Below are 22,140 nucleotides of genomic sequence, written 5' to 3'. Positions count from 1 at the left end.
AGAGTTTTATGTTAAGTTAAGAGTTTCACTATTCAAGCCAAGAGTCAGTAAAGTTAAAATTTAAAGTTGAGTTCATTTCTCAAAGTTATTAGGGACTATGTAGTTCCCAAAGAAGTTTTTAAAGAAAATGTTTTAACATTAATACAAGGTTTGGAAACTGAGATTTCCAAAGAGCCTTCGGCTAGTTTTTTGATAATTATCTCATATCAGCAGGAAAGTAAATATGTTTTAAAAAAACATACAGTAAGCCAGTATACATTTTGGGAGTAGTATCGAGCACCGAGATTGGGGGAGCGTTCAAAGAACCCACAAGCCCCCATAGAACCATGTTAGCCACCATGGGTAGAAAAGGATCATACTTTTAGATGAATCCTTTTCAGATTAGACTAGTGGATATCCATTAGGCAGTTCAGGTCTTTCCTTTGGCCGGGTAAGTAAGATGCCTGGCAGCGTGAGGTCGATCGCTGTATCATCACTATAAGCTCTTATGTGATGGTTGTCGGTTAGAGAAACTCCCACAGCAGTTATTTGTATTTTCATACACAGAATTATTGTATTTTTTATATACATCAGTTCATTGTATTTTCTATATACATCTTCAGGCTTATTGTATCCTTGTATAACACAAGTTTATTAGCATGTTTTAAAACCAGTCTTTCTTTATATCCGCACTTGTTTTAAATTGCCTTATATTGAAAAAGAAGTCAGACAGGTTGAGTTTTTGAGCAGGGAAGTTAAGCCCAGGTAAACTTTTCAGTTTCTTCCAGATTTCCTTCTAGCCTTGTTGCTTAGTTTTCCAGCTTGCATACTCGTACATTCCATGTACTGATGGCTAGAGTTTGGCCTGCATCGTTTATGATGGGATTCAGGTACCCGATCAGCATCTTGCACGTCGTTGATCCAGCTGAGCACTCCAGAGTCAGTGGTGAGCCTCCTTGCATTCCGGAGGACTCAATTATTTTGTGTTCTTAGTTTTTGTTTTATTAGGATGTTGCGGGGTCTGTCCCAACATCCATCTCAGTATTTTAGAGGTTTCATAGACAGACAGTCAGTTAGTTAGTTTGTGTCTCTCATATATGTATATATGTAAATATTCTATTTTGAGATTTGAGTTGCCTTTATGGTCATATTTTATAAGTTAAGTTGTTTTGTAATATTGCATTGCATTGAGTTATTCTATTGGGTTAGGTTTCCGCTGAGTTAAGAAAGCCAGGCCAAGGGTTCGCTTGGGGCCAGAAATGGTCTCCGAGTGCCGGTCCCGCCCAGAGTGTAGGCTCAGGGCGTGACAAACTTAGTATCAGAGCACATAGTTCAAGAGTCTTAGGGAGTCTATGAAGCCGTGTCTGTAGAGTCCTATTTATAGTGTGAAGCGCGCCACATCTATAATTGGGAGGCTGCAACATTTAGGAAGATTTCTCATTTCTTTCACACTCATTTCATGCGTTAGAGTTGATCTCTAAAAAGTTTCTTTCTAATCCGTGTTTGCGCGTGTTTTCAGATAATCATGCCTTCACGAAGAGTTGGTAAATGGCGTCTTCCTAGACGTTATGTTGATGAGCAAGAGTTACCTTATGCCCCAGGAGTGCAAGATCAAGGGGAAGTTTCTAATGCCGAGTTCAGAGAGGCAATTACAATTTTGAGTCAAGTTGTGACTAATCAAATTGGTCAGCAAAGAGGAGCTCAACATGAAAGAGCTGACACTTCTAGGATTCGTGAGTTCTTGGGGATGAATCCTCCGAGTTTCATGGGTTCGAGTACTACTGAGGATCCAGAGAACTTCATTGAGGAGTTGAAGAAGATTTTTGATGTGATGCATGTGGCAGATATTGAACGGGTTGAACTAGCTGCGTATCAATTGAAGGATGTTGCTAGAACTTGGTTCGACCAGTGGAAAAGGGGGCAGAGTTGAGAATGCACCACCTGCGAGTTGGGCCTGTTTTGAGGAAGCTTTCTTAGGGCATTTCTTTCCTCGAGAATTGAGAGAGGCCAAGGTACGTGAGTTCCTCACACTTAAGCAGGAGTCCTTGAGTGTTCATGAGTACAGTTTGAAGTTCACACAATTATCCCGCTATGCTCCGGAGATGGTTGCGGACATGAGGAATAGAATGATCTTGTTTGTTGCTGGGCTGTCTCAGTTGTCGAGCAAGGAAGGTAGGGCTGCAATGCTTATCGGGGACATGGACATATCAAGGTTGATGGTTTATGTGCAGCAGGTTAAGGAAGAAAAGCTGAGGGACAGAGAAGAGTTCAGAAATAAGAGAGCTAAGACCGGGAACGAGTCCGGGCAGCAGAGAGGTAATTCAAACCGTTCCTTCTTTCAGCAAAGGCAAAAGGGACCTGCTCCATCATCTGCTAGAGCACCTGCACCAGATACAGAGGTGAATTTAATGGCCAGAATTCGAAGGACTTCAAGGCTAGACCAGCGCAATCTTCGGGTAGTGTGGCGCAATGGAGTAGTAGGCCTCCTGCCTGCGCCAAGTGTGGTAGGAAACACTCAGGTATTTGTCGAGAGGGCTCCATTGGTTGTTTCAAGTGTGGTCAGAATGGACATTTCATGGGAGAGTGTCTAAAGAATAGGCAGGGTAATGGGGCCAATAAAGCCCAGTCTTCTTCAGTTGTTCCACCAGACAGGACGATACCTAGAGGAGCTACTTCTAGTACAGGTGGAGGAGCAAACCGCCTCTATGCTATCACCAGTCGCCATGAGCAAGAGAACTCTCCTAATGTTGTCACTGGTATGATCAAAGTCTTTGCTTTTGATGTGTATGCTTTGCTAGACCCAGGAGTAAGTTTATCTTTTGTAACTCCTTATGTTGCAAATAAGTTTGATGTTCTTCCTGAAAGACTTTGTGAACCCTTTTGTGTTTCTACGCCTGTTGGGGAGTTTATTCTAGCGGAAAAAATCTATCGTGATTGTCCTATTTCTATCAATCACAAGATCACCATGGTTGATTTGGTTGAGTTAGACATAGTAGATTTTGATGTCATTTTAGGTATGGATTGGCTTCATGCCTGTTATGCATCATTAGATTGTAGAACTCGAGTGGTCAAGTTTCAGTTCCCGAATGAGCCAGTCTTAGAGTGGAGTAATAGTTCAGCAGTGCCTAAGGGTCGTTTCATTTCGTACCTTAAGGCAATAAAGTTAGTTTCGAAGGGTTGTGTCTATCACTTAGTCTGAGTTCATGACTCTAGTGTTGAGATACCTCATTTTCAGTCAGTTCCGATAGTAAGAGAGTTTCCAGAAGTGTTTCCTGATGATCTACCCGAAATTTCTCCTGAGAGAGAAATAGATTTCGGCATAGATCTCATTCCAGATACTTGTCCTATCTCTATTCCGCCTTATAGAATGGCACCAGCAGAGTTGAAAGAATTGAAAGAGCAGTTGAAAGATCTTCTAGAAAAGGGTTTCATTCGACCGAGTGTCTCACCTTGGGGTGCTCCGGTTTTGTTTGTGAGGAAGAGAGATGGTTCCCTTAGAATGTGTATAGACTACCGCCAGTTGAATAAGGTTACCATCAAGAACAAGTACCCTCTTCCGAGGATTGATGATCTTTTCGATCAGCTTCAGGGTGCCACTTGTTTTTCAAAGATTGACCTCCGATCAGGCTATCATCAGTTAAGGGTAAGGGAATGTGATAGCCCAAAGACAACTTTCAGAACCAGGTATGGTCATTATGAGTTTTTGGTCATGTCCTTTGGTTTGACCAATGCACCGACAGCTTTCATGGATTTGATGAATAGAGTCTTCAAACCTTATTTAGATATGTTTGTTATTGTTTTTATTGATGACATACTAATCTATTCAAGGAATGAAGAAGATCATGCTAGCCATCTCAGAACAGTTCTTCAGACTTTGAAAGACAAAGAGTTGTGTGCCAAGTTCTCTAAGTGTGAGTTTTGGCTTAAGTCTGTGGTGTTCCTAGGCCACATTGTGTCCGGTGATGGAATTAAAGTTGATACTCAGAAAATTGAGGCAGTGCAGAATTGACCTAGACCCACATCTCCAACTGAAATTAGGAGTTTCTTGGGCTTAGCTGGCTATTATAGAAGGTTTGTTGAGGGGTTCTCGTCTATTGCATCTCCTTTGACAAAGTTGACTCAGAAAGCAGTGAAATTTCAATGGTCTGAAGCTTGTGAGAAAAACTTTCAGGAACTAAAAAAGAGATTGATTACAGCTCCAGTATTGACGTTACCAGAAGGTACTCAAGGTCTTGTGGTGTATTGTGATGCATCTAGAATTGGTTTGGGTTGTGTCCTAATGCAAAATGGCAAGGTTATAGCTTATGCCTCCATACAGTTGAAAGTTCATGAGAAGAACTACCCGACCCATGACTTAGAGTTAGCGGCTGTAGTGTTCGCTTTGAAGATATGGTGTCATTACTTGTATGGTGTGCATGTCGACGTATTCACTGATCACAAGAGCCTTCAATATGAACTTACTCAGAAAAAGCTTAATCTCAGACAGAGGAGGTGGTTAGAGTTACTCAAGGACTATGACCTGAGTATTCTTTACCACCCAGGTAAGGCTAATGTTGTTGCTGATTCTTTGAGCAGGTTGTCTATGGGTAGTACCGCCCATATTGAAGAAGGAAAAAGAGAGTTAGCAAAAGATGTGCACAAACTGGCATGCCTGGGAGTCAGACTTACAGATTCCACAGAAGGAGAAATAGAAGTGACGAGCAAGGCCGAGTCATCACTAGTGTCAGAAGTGAAAGAGAAACAAGATCAAGATCCCATTTTGCTTGAGTTGAAGGCAAATGTTCAAAAGCAAAAAGTATTAGCTTTTGAACAAGGGGGAGATGGTGTTTTGAGATTTCAAGGCAGATTGTGTGTACCTATGGTAGATGGACTCCAAGAAAAGATTATGGAGGAAGCTCATAGCTCCAGATACTCCATTCATCCGGGTTCCACCAAGATGTATCGTGATTTGCGTGAAGTTTATTGGTGGAAGGGCATTGCAGAGTTTGTTGCTAAGTGTCCAAATTGTCAACAAGTGAAAGTTGAACACCAAAGACCCGGTGGTTTAGCTCAGAGGATAGAACTTCCGGAATGGGAGTGGGAGATGATCAATATGGATTTCATTACGGGGTTGCCAAGGTCTCGCAGACAACATGATTCCATTTCGGTGATTGTCGACAGAATGACAAAGTCAGCCCATTTTCTACCGGTAAAGACTACCAATACAGTAGAAGATTATGCCAAGTTGTATGTTCAAGAGATATTGAGACTTCATGGAGTCCCAATCTCCATTATTTCAGATAGAGGTGCACAGTTTACTGCACAGTTCTGGAAATCTTTTTAGAAGGGCATGGGTTCAAAGGTGAACTTAAGTACTGCCTTTCACCCTCAGACTGATGGGCAAGCAGAGTGCACTATTCAGACCTTAGAGGATATGTTGAGGGCTGGTGTAATCGATTTCAACGGGAGTTGGGATGATCACCTACCTCTCATTGAGTTTGCCTACAACAACAGTAATCACTCTAGCATCCAGATGGCTCCATATGAAGCTCTTTATGGGAGAAGATGTAGATCTCCTATTTGATGGTTTGAAGTGGGTGAAACACAGTTGATAGGACCAGATTTAGTTCACCAAGCTATGGAGAAGGTGAAAGTGATTCAAGAGAGGTTGAAAACGGCACAGAGTCGTTAGAAATCCTACACTGATGTTAGGTGAAGGGCGTTAGAATTTGAAATAGACGATTGGGTATATTTGAAGGTTTCACCCATGAAAGGCGTTATGAGGTTTGGTTAGAAGGGGAAACTTAGTCCCCGATATATTGGACCTTACCGCATAGCCAAGAGGATTGGCAATGTTGCTTATGAGTTGGAGTTACCACAGGAACTAGCAGCGGTTCATTCGGTATTTCACATCTCCATGTTGAAGAAGTGCATAGGTGATCCTTCATTGATCCTACCGACTGAAAGTATTAAGATCAAGGATAACTTATCTTATGAGGAGATTCCTGTTCAAATTTTAGATCGGCAAGTTTGTAGGTTGAGAACAAAGGATGTAGCCTCAGTCAAGGTCCTTTGGAGGAACCAATTTGTTGAGGAAGCTACTTGGGAAGCCGAAGAAGACATGAAGAAGAGATATCCATATCTCTTTGAATCCGCAGATCAATGTATTAATTTCCTTCTTAGTGCTCTTTAAATTATAGTGGGCATGTTGTTGTTGTTGTTGTTGCATGATTGCTTATTGGGTGTTTGAATTGATGTTACACCCTTAGCCTTGTAAGAGTAACCTCATTCGAGGACGAATGTTCCCAATGGGGAGATATTGTAACATCCGACAATTTAAAATGAATATGAAGAAGCTTGAAATTGGAAGTAGTCACTTCTTTTGGAAAAAGTTCAGAATCTGGAAAATTTGGCTAAGTCCAGAATCTGGAAATATGGCTAAGTTCAAAATTTGGAAATTTGGCTGTGTGGAAATAAGTGAGTTTTTGGCCAACTTTGAGCAGTCATAACTCCTAGCTCAGAATGATCTAGGAGTAGTTCCAGTTATGTTTGGAAAGCCCTTGGAACGATCTTTCCAACGCCATCGAGTTTGCTCGATTCTGAGTTCGTATAAGCGAGTTATGCCCTTTGAAAGTTGGGCAGTTGGCAGGGAGTCCGTCCGGAAATTTAAAGGCACTTTGGTCTTTTCACAAATCATTTCTTTTGAGGTTATATTGTTGTGTTAGGCTGATTGTGGATCATTTTTGTTCCATTTTAAAAGAGTAAGAGTTAGGGTTCTTGAGAGAAGAAGAAGAGGAGATCAAGGAGTTTTTGTCAAAGATCGTCGTGGAAATCGTCGGGGGTGATCCCTAATAGGTATGTGAGTTCTTTGTGTGGGTTGATCCTTTTCCCCACACACCAAGCTCATTTTATGATTTGAGAAAATATTGGATTTGTTGTTGAAGTTGTTGAAGTTGTTGATGTTGTTAGTTGTGTTGTGGAAGTTATTGTTGGTTGTGGGACATGATTTGGTTGTGTTCTTGAGTTGAATCTCTTGTATGTTGAGGGATTTTATGATCCTTAGTGTTGGTTGGTTCATACCCCCACACACCAACTCGTTTTTAATTTCAAGAAAAGATTTATTTTGGTTGTTGAAGTTGTTGGTTGTGTTGTTGAAGTTCTTGCTGATTTGGGACAAGATTTGGTTGTGTTTTTGAGTGAAATTCACTGTATGTTGAAGGGTTTATGACCCCAAGTGTTTGGGAAAAGAACCTTTGAAGTTAAGAGGGTTTAGAGTTGGCAACATGAAGGAGAAAAGTCAGGCTGCTTTCAGGAAACAAGTCTGCCTTGCAGTTGTGTTCCCTCTGTGAACAAAATCTGTCCTGTTTTTAGAATTTAATTTCAAAATTTTTCTTAAATTTAGCTGTCCTAAATTATTCTTAATCATCATGGGGTCCTTCCAAACACAAATCATTACCCTTGAATTCATAATCCAATTCAAGGAGAGTTAGTTCCAAGTAAGGTAAAGTTAGAAGTCAAGTGATGTTAAGAGTTAAGCTTAGAAGTGAAGTAAGTCAAAGCAAGTTTTCAAAGTTGTTCAAGAGTCTTTAGTGAATGTTCTAGCTTCATTTTTTTTTAGACTCGAGTTTCATGTTAAGTTAAGAGTTTCACATCAAGCCAAGAGTACAAGTAAAGTAAAGAGTTTAAAGTTGAGTTCATTTCTCAAAGTTATTAGGGAACTATGTATTCCCAAAGAAGTTTTAAAGAAATGTCTTTACATTTAAATAAGGTTGGAAACTGAGATTTCCAAAGAGCATTCGAGCTAGTTTTTGAGTAATTATCTCATATCAGCAGGAATAAATATGTTTTAAAAACATAAGAGCCAGTACATTTTTGGGAGTAGTATCGAGCACCGAATTGGGGGAGCGTTCAAAGAACCCACAGCCCCCATAGAACCATGTTAGCCACCATGGGTAGAAGAGGATCACACATTTTAGATGAATCCTTTTCAGATTAGACTAGTGGATCAATTAGGCAGTTCAAGTCTTATACCTTTGGCCGGGTATAAGATGCTCTGGCAGCGTGAGGTCGATCGCTGTATCATCACTATAGCTTTTATGTGATGGTTGTCGGTTAGAGAAACTCCCACAACAGTTATTGTATTTTTATACACTGAAATTATTATATTTTATATACATTAGTTCAATTGTATTTCTATATACGTCTCAGGCTTATTGTATCCTTGTATACACACAGAGTTTATATCATGTTTTAAACAGTCTTTCTTTATATCGCACTTGTTTTAAATTGCCTTATATTAAAAGAAGTCAGTCAGGTTGAGTTTAGTTGAGCAAGGTAAACTTTTCAGTTTCTTTCAAATTTCCTTCTAGCCTATGTTGCTTACTTTTCCAGCTCGCATACTCGTACATTCCATGTACTGATGCTAGTTGGCCTGCATCGTCTTATGATGGAGATATAGGTACCCCGGATCAGCATCTTGCACGTCGTTGATCCAGCTGAGCACTCCAGAGTCAGTGGTGAGCCTCCTTGCATTCCGGAGGACTCAATTATTTTGTGTTCTTAGTTTTTGTTTTATTAGGATGTTGCGGGGTCTGTCCCAACATCCATCTCAGTATTTTAGAGGCTTCATAGACAGACAGTCAGTCAGTTAGTTTTGTGTCTCTCATATATGTATATATGTAAATATTCTATTTTGAGATTCGAGTTGCCTTTATGGCCATATTTTATAAGTTAAGTTGTTTTGTAATATTGCATTGCATTGAGTTATTCTGTTGGTTTAGGTTTCCGCTGAGTTAAGAAAGCCAGGCCAAGGGTTCGCTTGGGGCCAGAAATGGTCTCCGGGTGCCGGTCCCGCCCAGGGTGTAGGCTCGGGGCGTGACATGAACCTATTGTGAAGTGAGTCCTTTAACTCATGTATCATCTTACTGCTGTTACCTGTGATGAGTAAATCATAGACATATATGAGAATCACTGCTATCTCTTGTCCATCCTTCTTTGTAAAAAAGGAATGATCATATGGACTCTGTGAGTAACCAACATCTAGTAGGACCTCAGTGAGCTTTAGATTCCATTGTCTTGAAGCTTGTTTCAGTCCATATAAAGACTTCAACAACTTACACACCTTGTACTCCTCTTGCCTCTAAAAACCTTGTGGCATGGCCATACAAACATCCTCAAGAAGATCACCCTGTAAGAAGGCATTATGGACATCCATTTGGTGAAGAGGCCAGTTGTGTGATGCTGCTACACTAATAACAGTCCTGACTGTGACCATCTTAGCTACAGGTGAAAAAGTTTCGTGATAGTCTAGACCTTCCTGTTGGCTGAACCCCTTGGCAACCAGTCTTGCTTTGTACCTTTCAACCTGACCATTAGCCTGAAACTTAACTTTGTACACCCATTTAGAGCCAATAGCCTTTTTGTCGGGTGGGAGATCTACTACAGACCAGGTGTTATTTTGCTCTAATGCACTGATCTCTTCTTGCATTGCAGCAACCCATTCCTTGCATTTGGAGGCCTCTTTGAAACTAACAGGTTCAGAGATATTTGAAAGAGCAGTAAGGAAAGATTTATAGGGAGAACTAATCTTTGAATATGCGACATAATAAGCAACAGGATAAAGGCATGCAGTGTGAGCTTATCTTGAAGAATTGGGCAGAATATAATCCTTATGCCAAATAGGAGGTTTAAGGGATCTATTTAGCCTTACATGGGCAGAGATTACAACCACAGGTTCTGCAATTGGTACAATATCCTCTTCATGATCATTCTCATCAGCTGACACTGTATCCATAGACTCAGTATGACCAGGTATGTTATCTTCTACTTCAACATCTGGTAAGTCCACAACTGGTGCTGGATGATGCTTATCAGTGACAGGATCCAGAAAACACTCAAACTGTGGTAACCAAGATGAATCAAACAATGCAGGAAGCTGAGTGTTGGAATCAGACTGAAAAGGAAACTGGTTCTCTACAAATCTCACATCCCTGCTAACATGAAAAGAATGAGACTCTAAATCCAATACTCTATACCCCTTTTGTGTCTCTGCATATCCCATGAAGACTCCTTTCTTTGCCCTTGGAGCAAACTTATCAGTTCTGGGCAAAACTGATGTAAAACAAAGGCAACCAAACACTCTCAAATGATCTAGGTCAGGAACAGAGCCATAAAGTAGTTCATGTGGAGATTTACCTTGTAGTATTGCTGATGGAATTCTATTTATCAAATAAACTGCTGCCTTAATACAATGCCCCCAGTATGAAATAGGAATAGCAGCCTGAAATCTCAAGGCCCTAGCAGTGTTTAGTATGTTTCTATGCTTTCTTTCAACCACTCCATTATGTTGAGGTGTGTAAGCACAAGACGTTTGATGCACAATTCCAAGAAAAGAGAATAATTCTTTACATTTGGAATTCATAAATTCAGTACCATTGTCAGTTCTTAACACCTTCACTTTCAAACCAAACTGTGTGTTTATCATTAGTAAGAAATTCTTTAGTACAGACTGAACTTCAACCTTAGATTGAATAAGACAGGCCCAAGTGAACCTGCTGTAGTCATCTACTATAGTAACAAAGTATTGCTTTCTATAGGGACCCCATACATCTACATGCAGAAGTTGAAAAATAGTACTAGACTTATGTAAACTAGGAAGAAAAACGGGTCGACATTGCTTGGCTTGAGGACATACATGACAACACTGTTGGTCAAGTATAAGTCCTTGAAGAGAAGATATATGTTAAATAGCAAGAAGAGAAGGATGACCAAGTCTCATATGCCACAAAGAAGCTAGTCTATCATCTTTTACTACAGCATTGACTACTGCTTGCACTGTATCTTTCAACAAGTAAAGACCACATACGTTCTCTACCAATCCCAATCACCTTCCCATTGGAGAGCTCCTGCATCACACAAAAGTTAGGGAAAAAACTAACACTGCATAACAGGTCTTTGGTCAGTTTGGCAACTGATAACAGGTTAAACTTGAAGTCAGGCACATGCAACACATTTTTCACTGTATATCTCCCAAGAATTATTGAGTTGCCTGTGTTCGTAATGTGTGCTTTTTTTCCTGTTGGTAATTGCACAGTGTTTGACCTATGATCAGCTATACTACTCATATAAGCTAACAAGTCTTTAGAGGATGCAATGTGGTGAGTTGCACCTGAATCAATTATCCAGCTATATTCAGAATAATCAGATGTCAATGACACATTACCTGCTACGTTTGCCTTGCATTCACCATTATTCCCAGTGTTTGTGAGATTATTGTTGTGTCTAAGATTCATTACATGATTATACTCCTCCTCAGTGAGATTGAATCCATGTCCTTGTCCTTCAGTGAAGGCAGAATTTGCATAGGATTTGAAGCCAGTAGACCCTGCAGCAGACCCTGCAGGAGCAGGATTATGGGACATGTAACCATTTCTAACTCCATTTTCAACTCCTGGAGCAACACCTTGTCCCAATTTCCTCTTACTCTTGAAATCTGCGGGATAGCCTATGATCCTATAGCAATCCTTAGTAAGATGATTCTTATACCCACAGTGCTCACAAGCAGTATCTAATAATGGTCTCTTCCCCTTGAAACCTTGCATTCTATTAACTAGCATAGTAAGAGGCTCTTTGTTAATGTCTACAACACCAAGTAATATCTGACTTTCCTAATGTATGACTGTGGCATATGCTTGATTAGCAGTAGGCACAGTAGATTTAAGCAATATATCACTCCTTACATGACTATATGACTCATTCAGGCCCATAAGAAACATCAACAACCTTTGTTGACTGAGTTGATCAATGTAAGGCCTAGCCTCATCACAACTACACAAAGGAAAATGAACCAGCACATCTAATTCATCCCATAAATCCCTCAATTTCGAATAATAAACTGTGACAGAGTCTGTACCTTGCTTAAGAGAAGATACTTTTGCCCAAAGCTGATAAACTCTAGTAAGATTGGACTTGTCAAATCTCTCTTTAAAATCATCCCACACTCTTTTAGCATTTGAAGCATACACGATTGTAGTGATAAATTCCTGAGCCACAGTGCTGCTAATCAATGAAAGCACCACATTGTTACACCTTTCCCTATGAGAAACTAATCCTCCTTTGTAAGAGCTTTTCAAGCAAGATCCATCAACAAATCCAAGCTTATTTTTCACCAATAATGCAAGGCGAAGCGATCTACTCCATAAGTTGTAGTTTGCTGGACCAGTGAGTTTTACTGCAATCAACGCAGTACCTGGCTTGTCTGATGCATGAAGATACAAATGATGATTATGTTCGAGAGTTGCGACTGTTAACTCTACCATTGTTGAGAGTTATTTGAATGATTTTAAATCTGATTACAGAACTTGTACACAGCTAGAAGGACAATCCCAGCGTCGCTGCTCTGATACCATGTGAACTTTAAGCTTTTATGATAGAAGCCATGGAAGCTACTCTTCCATGGAAGCAGTTATGGAAGGAACATATGAATTGAAGAAGAGAGGAAAAAGGATTTTATTTCTGATTGATTACAATGAAGGAGAATGTGCTCCTTATATAGATCACACACTGTGCATTCTCTAACAAACTAATACAGCTGGCAGAGTTAGTTACATAACAGAAACTTAACTAACAAACTAACTACTTATTCTCAATACAATATAATAAGGAACTAGCAACAACGATTTGGGGAGCTAGAATCTACCACACTTGGAGAGCAAGAAATTTGAATATATTTAGAGGGATAATGGTGAATACAGAGGATACAACTGCACAGATAATGAAAGACAGTAGGAAAGTGAATAGATGTAGAAACTTAGTTCAGAAAATTTGTAATTAGACTTTCTTTTCTTGAGGCTTTGGGACAGGGAGTACCCTTCCTAGAGGGTGGCTCATCATCCTAAAGTGCTCGTTAACTGTATTTTTTTGTTGTTGTTAATGGTAATTCTTCACGGTTTACCAAAAAAAAATAAAAAATACACAAATGGGCAGAAATATACAAATTACAGCCTCCATAGCAAACATAACTATTGCTATGGAGCGCTATTATCAAACTATAGTTATAGGGCCTTATTATGTCTATTACGTTTGCTATTTCTAAAACAAAGATAATTTTTTAAATCAATCCAACGTAGATATGTTTTCTTCTTTCTCACATTAATTGATTAGTACTAGGTCTCTTCTTTTTTTTTTTGTCATAATTGAAATTAGCATGTAGAATACTATCTTGAAACTAGTCATGAGCGTATATGATTACTAATCATATCATCATCATCATATCATTTATCATATATCATATATCATATATATATATATATATATATATATATATATATATATTGCTATAAGCATGAACAAAAAAAGTTGAAAATTGAATTACGGTTTTAACCCTTCTGTTAATTAATTGTTATAAAGTATTTAAATATTTGATTGTATAAGTTTAATTAAAATGTTAAATGATTTTTAGACTTCCTAAGATTAATTCCTAATTAAATATCTAATTTATTAATATTTATTATCTATAATCTATATGTATATAATAATTATAATTTTTTTTTAAAAAAAAGTCTAATTAAAATGTTAATGACTTTTAGACTTCCTAAGATTAATTCCTAATTAAATATCTAATATATATATATATATATAAAAGAAAAAATTAAAAAAAGTCTATACCTAAATTGCTATACTTTTCCTCTTCTCATAACTTTTTCCTTTAATATAATTTATGTGGATAAAGTATTATCCTTTATGATAAATAATGAAATTTAATAATTTGAAGGGTGCAAATCTGCAAAATGGAGACACACACATTGATAATGTCCTCTTGATTATTATTAAAGAATGACTCTAGCTTCACAAATTTAAATTCATTGATGCTTAATTACGTGATAAGAACTTTAGTTGTTTTTTCTACATAGTTTTCTAACTTTAATTTTCTTTTTCCTATTCTTCATATATTTACTATTATTTTCTAATTACTTATTCAACTTTTATACTCTTAATATTCATAACTCTCATCTTTTTATATTCATAACCTCTAAATATTTAAACTAACACTTTAAGATATCTTTTGGTATTCCTTCTATTCTATCTATGTAAATTCAACTTCTTTATCTCATGAAATCCCTACCAAGATTATTAGGCTATTATTATTTTTATTCTATAGTTAAAGTAGATGAAGAAGACTCTTGAATTTTGATAGGATATGGAAGGAATCGATAAGAACTCGGAGAGTTATGTACTAATTTTGTACTTATTTTTTCATCTATATATGTATCAGTCTTATAAGAATAATGTCTACCTTGTATTTTTTCTTAAATCTATTTCTTTTTGTCTTTTTTTTTCTCTATTAGACTTCTTAATTTAGTTCTCTATGAATGTTTTATTGTCGTAAGTCTTTATACTTATTTTGTAATTGTTGCATTTTATTGTTCATTACAATTTACATATATATATTTTCATGAAATTTTAGTCATTCTAACATATCTATAAAAATTCACATGAAACACACATGTGAAGCACGTGCTCAGAAACTAGTACTACTAAAAGTGGGAACAAAAAAAGTTGAAAGTTGAAATACTATTTTGCCCCTACATTAAATTAAAATATTATAAATATTTAGTTAATTACATGTTTAAATATTAGTGATAATCAATTATTACATTGAGTAAATGGAGAGTTCATGTGTTCAAAGGAGGATTGTTTACTCTTCTATATTTTAATGGAGGTTCAATGCATATATTTAATATTCTTAAAGTTGTTCTCTTTTATCTATTTTGGCCCTTTGAAACCTTCAAATAGTATTTAATTTAAAAGTTAAGATTTCTTTTGATATTCCTCTATTTTTGTCTATATAAAGTCATCTTTTTTGTTTCATGAAACGCACATCCAAAATTATCCTTTTCATTTTATAGTTAAAGTAGTGAACCCATCAACATCTAAACAGGTTTGTGTTTCTATTACAGCCGTTGCAATTCTACTTCTTTTTTTTGCTCTATGAATCAGATAAAGAGAGATATCTCAAAAGGCTGCTCTTGTTTTCTGATCTTAGCAAGCCAACAAAGCACAGGAGGCAATCCAGTACCACATTGGTTCAACAGAGAAAAAGAAGCACAAAACCTGATTAACGAAAATGATAAGCAAAACATCGCCGTTCCATTCTTTTGTTTGGAAAACATATTAGCAGCCACAGATGATTTCTCAGATGTAAATAAGCTTGGACAAGGAGGTTTTGGTCCTGTATATAAGGTTAGCACTATTTTTTCACTTCAATAGTTCCGCTTTATGTAGTCATTTCATAGCATCCTAGTTTACACATCGAAAATCTTTCAGGGTATATTTTCAGATGGACAAGAAATTGCTGTGAAAAGGCTATCAACTCAATCTAGACAGGGCATTGACGAATTCAGGAACGAAGTCATACTGATCTCGAAACTTCAACATAGAAATCTAGTCAGACTTTTAGGCTACTGTATCACAGGGTATGAACAGATTCTACTTTACGAGTATATGCCAAACAAAAGTCTAGACACCTTCATATTCGGTTAGTATATATATCTGAACTCATCTTATTTCCTAATCTCTCTATTTACTTGATCAATGTTGTTAAATTTTCTCATTGTTTACCAAAACAAGATCCAACACTTAGCAAGTCACTGAAATGGAAAAAGCAATTTGAGATCATATTAGGAATTTCTCGAGGGCTTCTCTATCTTCATGAAGACTCAAGGCTCAGAATCATTCATAGAGATCTGAAAACAAGTAACATTCTTTTGGATCAAGAAATGAACCCAAAAATCTCAGACTTTGGCTTGGCAAGGATAGTTGAAGAGCAAACAACAGAAGCAAATACCAATAAAGTGGTTGGAACTTAGTAAGTAATACAAACATGTCAATGTTATGAACTTTGCTTAATTGCATCACACAGATGACTCGTGATAATTCCATCATTATTTGGTTGTTTTAGCGGATATATGTCTCCTGAATATGCATTGGAAGGAGTATTCTCGATTAAGTCAGACGTATTCAGCTTAGGAGTGGTAATACTGGAGATAATAGCCGGAAGGAGAAACACAGGATTTTATCAATCTAAAGAAGCATCTAACCTTTTGGTCCATGTGAGTTCCTAGAGTACATGTTAATTGTTTCTAATGTATTCGTTGAACTTCATATTCATTATTCTAAATCATGATATCACAAAATTCTAAGCCAAGTGAATGTTCAAAACAACATTTTCACAAATTTGATACACTGTAGGAACAGGAAAAAAAAGCAAGAAAACATCAATTAAACAGAGAAATTTAGTCTATATTTCTTCCAGAGCTACACTTTTGTAAGTTCTACAAAAAAAAACTATGACAGGTCTATGCTAACAAGAAAAATTTACTACAAGAAGTAGGAGAACTTAAATTCTTTCATCGCGGTATTGGCAAGGTAATCGTCATCTCATTTATGGATATATCACTTAACTGCTGAGATTGCCAGCTACTACGAAAAGCAGGTTCTTTTGGTTCAGGGATAGGCGTTGTTTCGTTGCTTAACATGAAAGATATATCAGACATTGTTGGTCGATCAATTGGGATTTCTTGAACACAAAGAAGGGCAACTATAATACATCTTGTTGCTTTGTTATTGTCGCAAGTTTCTCTTATGGACGGATCAATCAACTCCAAGATTTTTCCTTCTTTCCACTTATTCCATGCCTAAAAAAAGTTCAAATGAGTTGCACCATATATATAAAACACGAAAAAAAGTGAAAGAAAACAGAATTAATTAAAGTCTTGAGTGTTCTTACCCATCCTAAGAGGGACGCGGAAATTTCAGTCATTAAAAAGTCTGAGTTACGTTCACCACTCAGGATTTCTAACAGCAATACTCCGAAGCTGAAAACATCTGATTTCTCTGAAAATTGACCATATACTACGTATTCCGGAGACATATAGCCACTATGCCATATTTGTATAAATAAGTATCCATTAGATATGCACAAATGACATAAAAGCTAGTAAAGCTTGGAAACCACAAATCATAAGGGGTTATTACTTACTATGTACCAACGACTCGATTTGTATTGGCCTGTGTTTGATCAGTCCCGAAAATCCTTGCCATTCCAAAGTCTGATATTTTTGGGATCATCTCTTGATCTAGAAGAATGTTGCTTGCTTTAAGGTCCCTGTGGATGACTTTTAATCTCGAGTACTTATGCAAGTAAAGCATTCCTTGAGCAATTCCTTCTATTATCCCCAAACGTGTAACCCAATCGAGTGTAACCTTCAACGAAGGGTCTAAAAAGACATTTGAACATCTCATTAACCAAAGGGAATTGAGAGGAGTAAAAATTTAAGTTATGTGAAGTCTTAAAACGGAGTAGAAGACGAACCAAACAGAAATTTGTCCAAGCTGCAATTGGACATATACTCATAGATAAGTATCTTCTCCTCCCCTTCAACACAGCATCCTAAGAGGCTGACAAGATTCTTGTGCTGCAGTTTTGCGATTAGCTTCAATTCATTCATAAACTCCTCCAGTCCTTGTGATGACCTCTTGCTTAGCCTTTTGATGGCTACGTCCCCGAACTCAGCTAAAAACCCCTGAAACAGAATGTTTAAATCCACATCCACCATAGTCATGAAACGAAAATGAGACGTATGACGTCTCTCTCAAAGTAGCAGCAGTAAAATATCAACACTGATTTTAGTTAGCACCTTAAACACAAGACCAAATCCACCTTCTCCAAGTTTGTGTTCTCCATGAAAGTTGTTAGTAGCCTCTCTTATTTTCTGAAGGTTGTACTGCAGCAACTTCATATCGCTTTTTTCAACTGAATATAAACCAGACACGGACCTAATGAAAGCTTTAGTTCCATTCTTCCAGCCTAATTTCAAACAGCAATCAGTAAAGCAAATCAGTGTAATCCATACGAAATTTGAATTCAGTATTTGTATTTACAATTAATAAGTACACTAAACACACCTTGTCTTCTCAAGTGCTTTCTTTTGAAGATAAAGAAAAGAATACTTATAAGAAGTAAGATGACAGATATTGCAGAAACAATTATCACAACAAAAACTTTGTGTCTGTGAGCTGAATTCCTGGATCCACCATGATTAACTGCATCCAGAAGACAAAAAGTAAATAAATTTAGTTTTCTTGACCAAAGATGTGTAGAGAATCTTTTGTTAGTAGAACTAGTAAGGATAGAAGTGAAAATTGTACCTGGCTCAGAGCCACGAACTCGAACATTGAGAACTCTGCCACCAGGAAAGTTGTGGGAAAGGTCCAGTAAATCTCCAAACCAAATTAAACAGGTGCTATTTGAATAAGCATAAGCTGAACAAGAACAGTTCCTAATGCACCGCGTTTCACAGTCCTTAATGCTCATATGTCCTAACGAGATAGCATGATCCGGAAACTTCATATCCTCATCATGTTTCAAGAATATGTCTCCGCCATCACAACTCAATGCTACTTTTCTAACACAACCATCATTCCATTTCCCGTTCACCCAATCTGTCGAAAATCTTGGTTCAAATCCAGTTAAGCATCTGCATAATCCACTTGATCTAACCGCACAGCTTCCAAATGGACCACACTCCGCGTAACGTTCACAAAGAGATTGTGGTGCCTGATTTTTAACTATCCACTTATTAGCATTTTGATGCCATTCCAGCAACTGAAGGTAACCATTAGGATGCAAAATAACCCTTAATGTTACCAATCCTTTGGTATAACCATAAGTAACAAAAATTCCATCATTCTCCGAAACAACAGAAATATACCAACCAATTCCCCCGATATTCCCTCCAGCGTATTCATTACTATCATCAAACCTAAAATAAATACTGTTCTGCTTTAATATATAAAAACGCCGCATCTGCCCTCCAGGATCTATCCCAAATGAAAAATTTCCAGGCCGAGGATCTTCATTACTTGTCCACGAATTGATCAGAGTTCGTTGTCATGTTTTTCTATTATAACCAAGTTTCATATCAGGCATAAGCGTATCCGTAGGATGATCAAAGCTCTGCCACAATAAATCAGACTCACCATGTATGAGCACTAGATTTCCATTATCTAGCAGTGCTCCTACAGTAAAATTTGAAGTTATGGATGAAACATTTGATGACCAAATAAGTTGATCTTTTACCTCAAAAATCACAAAATTCCCATCATTGCCAATAGTGAAAACAGCAGTAGAATTCTGAGGAATTCGAGATTCCCTATTAGCAATCCAAATGACCGTTTGCTCGGGGATTGTGTTGTACCATATGCCAAGATAGGTAAATGTAGAATTACGCGGAGTGAAGAAGCCTAAGGCAAAACTTCCTCCAGCTGAAATCATTTTCTGATTACCAGTGATTGATTTGCCCATCTTGATACTTTCTTCACTCGCCAGAAGCGTAACCAAAGAACAACAAAATATAACTAAAATAGCTACAACACTATCCAACTCCATTATTTTTCCTAGTACACCTCCTTGTAATTTGCTCCTGTTTAAAATGCTTTATTACAACAATTTTTTTTTGAAAAACAAACAGTATCCCTCCTTTAAAAAAAAAAATTGTGGTCCCTCTTTAGCAACACATTAGAATATATACTGACTCTACTTTATGTATCTACCCACTTTGATATAGTTTCTGATACTAAGAAGATGAACTGAACTGGCTATATAGCTTTTTTGAACCGTTCTCACACTGTAGACAACTTTGCAATAAACATGGATTTTAATGTATATAGAATGGACTAAAAACGTGTTAATACTATATACCAGTTGTTATTACAAAATAATCAAACAAGAATTTTCACTTTTCAAAAGTCAAAACATATAGTACTAATAGAATTGTAAAATTAGATTTTGAGTCTAACTCACTTTAGCGTCTTCTTCAGCAGTACATTAGTTTTGTTATATGTTCCAGAACTAAAATTTGGAAAAATAATGTTTGTAATAGGCATGAAGCATAGTAGATATGTAAGTGAAAAAGTGTCCTCAAGGAGCTGGAAGAGCCTGAACTTCCTTTTTCTTTTACAAACGTGTCTAGAATAGTCCAAAATAAGTTCTTGTTTATTTTTTCTTCTAGTGGGGTCCTTTCAAAATATGAAATATCCTAAGAAACAATATAGATACAGTTGGTCGTTGGATAATATGTTCAACGTTTTTCATCATCATCCTCATGGATAAATTAATGAGGTCTTCATGCAAACCTAAATGACCGCTAATTGCAATTATTACTAATGTGTTTAGACTATATTGTAGAAATTGTTTATTCACTAAATTTGCGACCGTCCAAGCATTTTATTAAATTGTTCATTAATTCCATAGTTTGTTTCATCTCCAATGACTTTTTCGTCAAATTGGATACCTTTGGTAAAATGCACCACGCATTAACAAAAAATGTTTACTAATTTATTTTTGTAAAGATATGGCACTGCGACTAACTCAACCTCAAAATTACTAGCATATGAAAAAGATTGTCCAAGTTCATATACGCAAATTATCAATCCATTCTCTAATCAATATCGTCTTTCCCCATAATAGATGCACTTGACAGTTGACACGAAGTTAATGAGAGCAGAATTTCCGTCCTTCACGCCTTGTTTCAAACAGCAATCAATAAGGCAAAGCAATGCAAACTGTATTTGAAATCATTATTGCTACCGCTAACTAACGATTGAGAAAAAAAGAATTTTGAACTATAAGTCATAGTAAATGTTTGTGTAATTATAAATTATTTTATTAAGAGTAAAATAAATATTTTAAAATTAATTATTACTAAATATAGAAATATGACATTTAAAAATTTTTTTGATTAAAAATAAAAGTGTATCGTATAAATTGAGACACAAAAAATAATATTATTTTATATATTTACTAGTGTTATAATCATATATCTAAAAAAAAATTATGTTCATAGATATTGTAATCATTTAAAATTTATTTAAATATAAATTTATTAAAATGATTTGAATTATATTAAATTCATTAATATATTAGTCCAAATAAATATTATGGATTAATATCATTAAATAAATTATTTAAATTCAATAAATATGAATTTAATTAAAGCCCGCTCCATAAAGCCCATATGCCATGTCACTTAAATCTGATTGGCTGAAGAGAATTCTATTCCAATCACAACTCCCCTATTCTAAAACTATAAATAGGGGTCTTCAGAATTCATAAAAAGAGGACCAAGAATTTTAACAAGAAGCTAGAGAAAGCTCGTGGATCAAAAGCTGCAGATTTCTCTACAAGTTCAAGAGTTCAAGAATTCAAGCATTCAAGATTCAAGAACGTTCAAGTCTCAAGAACGACAAAGATCAAGAACGATCAAGATCAAGACCGCCGGATTCAAGATCAAGCTCGAAGCCCTTGGATTCAACTAGAAGTCAAGATCAAGATAAAGTTCAAGTCCAAGATCAAGATCAAGATAGAGATCAAGATCGAGATAAATCTCAAGTTCAAGATCAAGCTCAAGAGCCCTTGAATTATATTTGAAAAGGCGAATTCAGAGGAATAATAGAGATTGTAACACTCGCACCTAAATCAATAAAACGATTGTTGCATAATTTTCCGTTCTTGATTATTGTTTTCTCGACGCGAATTTTATTGTCTACAAATTCTGGCACGCCTAGTGGGACAATCTCTACCTCTCATCTCAACTTTTCAAGCATCAAAGAATATCGAGATGACTTCTATGAAGAACAACTCCCGATCAACTGCCTCTAAGGCTACTAGCTCCAAGTTCTGTAATGAAGTTGAAGGCATTTTGGGTGTTACCTTTGGAAGTTTCGGAGCTGTTACGAGAAGCAAGACTGCTACACTAGGACAACAGACACTTCAAGTGTCATCTGCATCAACTCCAGTTTTTGGGTCTACTACTCCAAAAATATCAAGTGTCTCCGCAAACGCTTTAGAAGGAGGAAGCAGTGTTGCTGAAAAGATCAAGAAGACATTGGCTCTCCTTGAGCAATCTGGTTCCAAGAACTCTACCACAAGGGAGAGCTATGATTCAACGAACGAGTCACCTCCACGTGCATCGCGTAATGTGAGTCCACTGAAGATCAACTTACGCGACAATCCATGCTACTCTCTTACATCTCCAATGATCATGCAAACAATGGTGGCTACTGCTTCTTCCTCTGAGGAACAACTCGCAAATCTGACGAAGTTGGTTGAAGGATTGACAAAGC

At 36.9% G+C, this 22,140-nt stretch overlaps 2 protein-coding genes across 2 annotated transcripts in view; both read right to left on the bottom strand.

Annotated features, from left to right (window-relative positions):
* Positions 1–17,988, bottom strand: part of LOC125817706 (cysteine-rich receptor-like protein kinase 10) — a 24,209-nt gene extending 6,221 nt beyond the window's left edge. The window contains exons 1-2 of the mRNA XM_049497256.1: positions 17,923–17,988; positions 17,678–17,824 (exon numbers count right to left, since the gene is read on the bottom strand). Coding sequence (XP_049353213.1) covers positions 17,678–17,756 — 79 coding nt within the window. The 5' untranslated portion in view covers positions 17,757–17,824; positions 17,923–17,988. The remainder of the gene's footprint in view (positions 1–17,677; positions 17,825–17,922) is intronic.
* An 18-nt stretch (positions 17,989–18,006) lies between these two features.
* LOC125817705 (G-type lectin S-receptor-like serine/threonine-protein kinase At4g27290) lies at positions 18,007–19,405 on the bottom strand. The gene is made up of 3 exons (XM_049497255.1): positions 18,928–19,405; positions 18,166–18,837; positions 18,007–18,041 (listed from the first exon to the last, which is right to left on the bottom strand). The coding sequence occupies exons 1-3, from the start codon at positions 19,403–19,405 to the stop codon at positions 18,007–18,009; spliced, it is 1,185 nt and encodes a 394-aa protein (XP_049353212.1).
* Between the last annotated feature and the right edge of the window lie 2,735 nt (positions 19,406–22,140).

This window comes from Solanum verrucosum, unplaced genomic scaffold (assembly GCF_900185275.1).
Source record: "Solanum verrucosum unplaced genomic scaffold, falcon-dt-bn FXZP01000280.1, whole genome shotgun sequence".
NCBI classification, from domain to species: Eukaryota; Viridiplantae; Streptophyta; class Magnoliopsida; order Solanales; family Solanaceae; genus Solanum; species Solanum verrucosum.
Note: the sequence above shows the minus strand (reverse complement) of the source record. Positions and strands in the feature narration are given on the sequence as shown.